The 4,817-nt window shown below is 34.0% G+C and overlaps 1 protein-coding gene across 1 annotated transcript; it reads left to right on the plus strand.

Moving 5' to 3' along the window:
• Window positions 1-290: 290 nt before the first annotated feature.
• On the plus strand, window positions 291-3,437 carry LOC141667106 (uncharacterized). The gene is made up of 2 exons (XM_074473466.1): window positions 291-321; window positions 2,416-3,437. The coding sequence occupies exons 1-2, from the start codon at window positions 319-321 to the stop codon at window positions 3,271-3,273; spliced, it is 861 nt and encodes a 286-aa protein (XP_074329567.1). The 5' UTR covers window positions 291-318; the 3' UTR covers window positions 3,274-3,437.
• Window positions 3,438-4,817: the final 1,380 nt, after the last annotated feature.

Genomic DNA, 4,817 nt, shown 5'->3' on the forward strand with positions numbered 1-4,817 from the left:
TACACACATACTTTATACATATTTAAATATATTATTTGTATTTAATCGTAGAAAATGTTTTATAATCATCGTCAAAACGGCAGGGACAACAAAAAAAATCAAAAAATCCGATATTCGTCCGAAATATCCGCATTCGTATCCGAGAAAAAGTAGATATTATATGTATCCGAAATAAATCGGATATTATCCGTAATCGAATCCGATGATTGCGGATGCGCCGAATTATCCGTGGGACAGGCCTGCATACTGTCATTTCTTAGTAACTTCTTCTTTTGCCCTTTTTTGATCTCTCAAACCAGACCAGGCGCCGACAACCCCATGGTTTGTTGATATCTAAATCTCTATTATGTTTTCATAATTCTGTCTTCCTCTTTGCATGTCTCTATCTTTTTAGAATTGTTCACTTTGTCTTCCCTTTTTATTTTCCCTTTCGAACTGTGTGCGTATGAGTGTGTGTTCGTATATGCTTATTTTCATTCATTCCTTGTTCCTTTGTTATTCCTAATTAACTGCTCTCTAGTCTTCTGATTTTTAATTTAGGGCTTGTCTTTTTCATGTATTAAATGGATTTTCCTTTTTTTTTTCCTTTTTTGAAATCAAACTTATATTAATAGCAATCATGCAAGACTACATCAAGCAATTCAGGAGGTACATGTTCACTCCTGATAACACGATCAGCAATAAAATAGAAAGCTCTAACTAGGTAATGAGCAACACTATTAGCAGACCGTCTAATATTATTAACAATTGTATGTGTGTCTGTCATTACTTTAGAACCAGGTAACAACTTATGAAGATTTGCTGATAACTAAGAGGCAAACAGACCATGTTTGTCAAAACTATGACATACATCATCATTCCCTCCTTAAACTAGAGTGTCTAGAAGAAATAGTTTATCTCAGATGCATTACAAACTTCAAGCTACCTTGTCATTATTCTACAGGACTCCAATTTTAGTGCTTTAATAAGCACATCATCAACTTGATCATGTTCATTACCGTGTTCCCTCCTGTCCTACTTAATTTCAAAGGAAGTAATCAACCTAAATATTAATAATAAAGTGTTTACATTGTTTGTCGACCTTAGAGAAGTGTGTTCGTTCACTTTCACATTTCCTCAACACTTTGTTGAGTTTATAAACTTTGTGTGTTGTGGCTGTCACCTCTTCAACATAGAGTTCTTATCCTCATAGCTCAATCTCACACGCAAAGGTTCACAAGATTTGGCGAAACTTCATCATATTGCTGCTTGTATCTATCTTCTGTCTCAATTGAAATCTGCAGCTCATCATCGTCACTGATTCAATCCACTTTGAAGCAAGAGTATTATCCCCTATAAGACTTTCTTCCCATTTTCCTTTCATGTCTTGTCATCCTCATAGACAACATCCCCGTATACCTTTCAAGACAAAATCAAAGTCTGTACTCTTTTGATTATTTATTCACTCCCAACATCAACACTGCCCCAACTTTTGCCTTCAAGCTTTGTTCTTCGTGCATCCAGAATATGAGCATGTACAATACTGCCAAAAACTTGCTGAATGTTTGACCCTACTCCATGCCTCTGCTGGTGTCATGTTAATGGCAGATAAATTAGAGCTTCTGTTTTGGACATGAGACTTTGAAACTCCAGCTGACTGCCTTTGCAGGGAACATTTTTCTCGGACAATGAACTGCTCACCACATTCATCGCTAATTAAATGTTACTTTTCGCCACACCATTTTGTTGTGGCCTTTTTGCTTCAGTTAATTGTCTTTTACTTCCATTAACTTCACAAAATTCATTAAACGCATTTGAAGGGAATTTGCCTCATTCTGCTTTTAAGCATTTAATTTTTAAACTTGTTTCTATGTTTACAGATATTTTAAAATAACTTATTTATCAGTTAAAAATTATGCTAATACTTTTCTAATACAATAATCATCAAGTCATATCAAGTGTCTGTGGTGGCTTTTTGAAATCTGGAAAGCTTCTCATGTACTTTCTTTGGAAAATAGTCACGAAGTTATTTTCCTTTGAAGCATTAGTACATGCAGACCCAGTATTACTGATCTTAACCCCTGGTATTATTACAATGTTTTGAGGTTTTGGTAATATACGTGACCGTACCTCCTGCCCCAATGATTAGTCATATCTTAAGTTTTTACTTGCACCTCCTTTTTCACTTGATTCTCTGCTGATGTTGCAACTTGGAGAGCAGTATGAACATTTTTCTTAGTTCTTACTGTTATGTAGTGCTGATATCAAGCCTTTCTGACTAGTCTTAAGGGATGATAAATTAAACAGTTATTGTAGTGTAGGTATTTTTTTTATTAATACATTAGAATAAAGGACTGAAAATCAGAAACCAAAACTTTCAATGTTTTGGCTTTTATATAGTAGTATAGATGTCTAAATCTGTTTGTTTTTCTGCAGGACTTAGCAGAGGTCTACAGGGTAATATATGACGGCCCTGATGATTATTTGCAAGGGATAATTGTGTCTATTGATGAAGAAAGTGGTGGACAATTCTTATTCGCAGAGAAGGACCTAGACCGAAATGGCGAAGTCGGAGCGGAAGAAATACGTAAATACCTAAACGTTGAACTCTACACAGATGCCAAAAAGAAACTTGAGATGCCATTGATAAAATCTGAGGAGCATATTATGCTGAATGGTCCTACCAAAGCATCAATCTGTGCTGCTCCTGGTTTTTCGCTCATTTTATATCTCTGTGGTGTCATTTATGGCTATGTGACTTTTTCGCCCGAATGGTTTTCTGCTCCTCTACATAAAGAAATAACATCACGCACCGGCAACAGGTGTCTCACAATTCTTTATGCAGTATTTCAAAATGCTGCCGAAGCTCATGTAAAGGTTAAGTTAAACAATGTCAACTCTGCCTTTGGTCTTTATGGAATTATAAATGCTAGGACAAGTGCAATTAAGCACACTGCATATTCAAGCATTCTCTTCTTCAAGAATAAGGACGAGCCAGAAAAAATAAAAGAGGGACCTGGATCTGGGGATGAGATATTCATTCCATTGTCCCGACCTCTAGTAGCCGTGCCTTTGGAATCTGAACTCATTCTAGAGATTAACCTGCACAGTGATGACAATGGAGAGATTTTGAAAGACAGGGTCACTTTTACTGCTAAAGAAGGTGAGCAGAGTTCCAAGTATGGTCGTAAAAAATGCAACAAAGGTGAGGTTACAGTGGAAGTCAGCTGGAGGTACAAGAGCAAGCTGAGGGAACTTATAGAACAGGAAGAAGCAATGTCCATTAAGGATTAAAAAGCGAAAGTCAATAGTAGCCGAGTGTTGGCTCGTTTGCTGTGTTTTAAAAGGGACTGGTTGATAAATGTCATCCGACTAATATTGCGCTAATCTCCTTTAGCCTGTTACTGGCTGTTTATGTTTCATACTTTTATTATTAAGTAGTACTCTTTCTGTCTCTCCCATTTGTTTACATTTTTTCTGTTGGGGATATCCCTTCCAATTGTTTACATTTCAAAATTTTCCAAAAATAATAAAGTTTTCTAATTTATCATTTTTCTTAAATTCTGTGCTCAACCCAAATGTAAATATTTGGGAGGGACGGAGGGAGTATCTAATATGGGCCATTGGATTCTGTAATTCCAGTTCAGCTAAGATTAGTTATTTATTAGCTATTTTTATGAATCTTTAATAATACATTAATTAGCCGAAGCTTGCACGTTGTACAGAGGGAAGACAAGATTGATTAGCCATGTATGGCTTTCACTACTATCTCTAGTACCCCAGTTCTAACGCAGCATTGCTAGGGTTGTAATTCGAGCTGAGGTCGAGTTTTTTACAGTCGAGTTCGAGCTTTTTTTATCGAGTCGAGTCGAGCCTGAAAATAATCGAGCCTGAATTGTGTGTTCGAGCTCGGCTCGGGTAATACATGAGCCGAGTTCGAGCAGTTCGCGAGTTTTCGAACTTAACGAGTTTTTTAACGAGTTTTCGAGTTTATCGAGTTTTTTCACATATTTTCGAGTTATCGAGTACTTATCAAGTTTATCGAGCCTACGAGTTTATCGAGTTTTTAACATGTTTTCGAGTTATAGGGTTCTTATCGAGTTATTCGAGTTTTTAACATGTTTTCGAGTTATCGGGTTCACTATTAATAACAATAAATAAATGTTCAAAATAACTTACATGTGTTCTGAGGTAAATCTAACAACATATTCAAATACATGTATAAACTAAAAAAAAAATAACAACACCTTTGTTAGTATAATTTTTCAAATCATCTATTTTTTTAATTTTGTTTAACTTTATCTTCATATTCTCTAAAAATGTACTTATTTTTCTATATTGTATATTGTATATCTTATATATATGATAAATAAAGTAAAATGATAATTTTATTATTGTCGGGACTCGGGGGAGAAAAGTAATTTTTATCTTTTTTAAAATAAAAGTACGCAATAGACATTAAATCATTAATAAATAACAATTATAAAAATCATAATTTTAATTAATAGCAATACATCATAATAAAACTTTTTTGGTGTAATTTATTTTATAGTTGTATAATATACCTATTAACTTATCACTAAATTGTAAATTTAGATGTAATTAGTTGACATCTCAATTATAATTTAGACAACTATCAAAAGTATGAATCGAATTTATAATAAAATATCAATATAGTAGTAATACATTATTACTATAAAGGATCGTTAGATTTTGAAATAAATGATAACTTTTGAATCTAAAATAAAAGAATATTTTATGGGGAACATGTTGACTTATTATTTTATGAGTTTATGTTTTTATCTCTACTGGTTTTGTGGAATTTAATTATGTGGTGG

This window comes from Apium graveolens, chromosome 6 (assembly GCF_009905375.1).
Source record: "Apium graveolens cultivar Ventura chromosome 6, ASM990537v1, whole genome shotgun sequence".
Taxonomy (NCBI): domain Eukaryota; kingdom Viridiplantae; phylum Streptophyta; class Magnoliopsida; order Apiales; family Apiaceae; genus Apium; species Apium graveolens.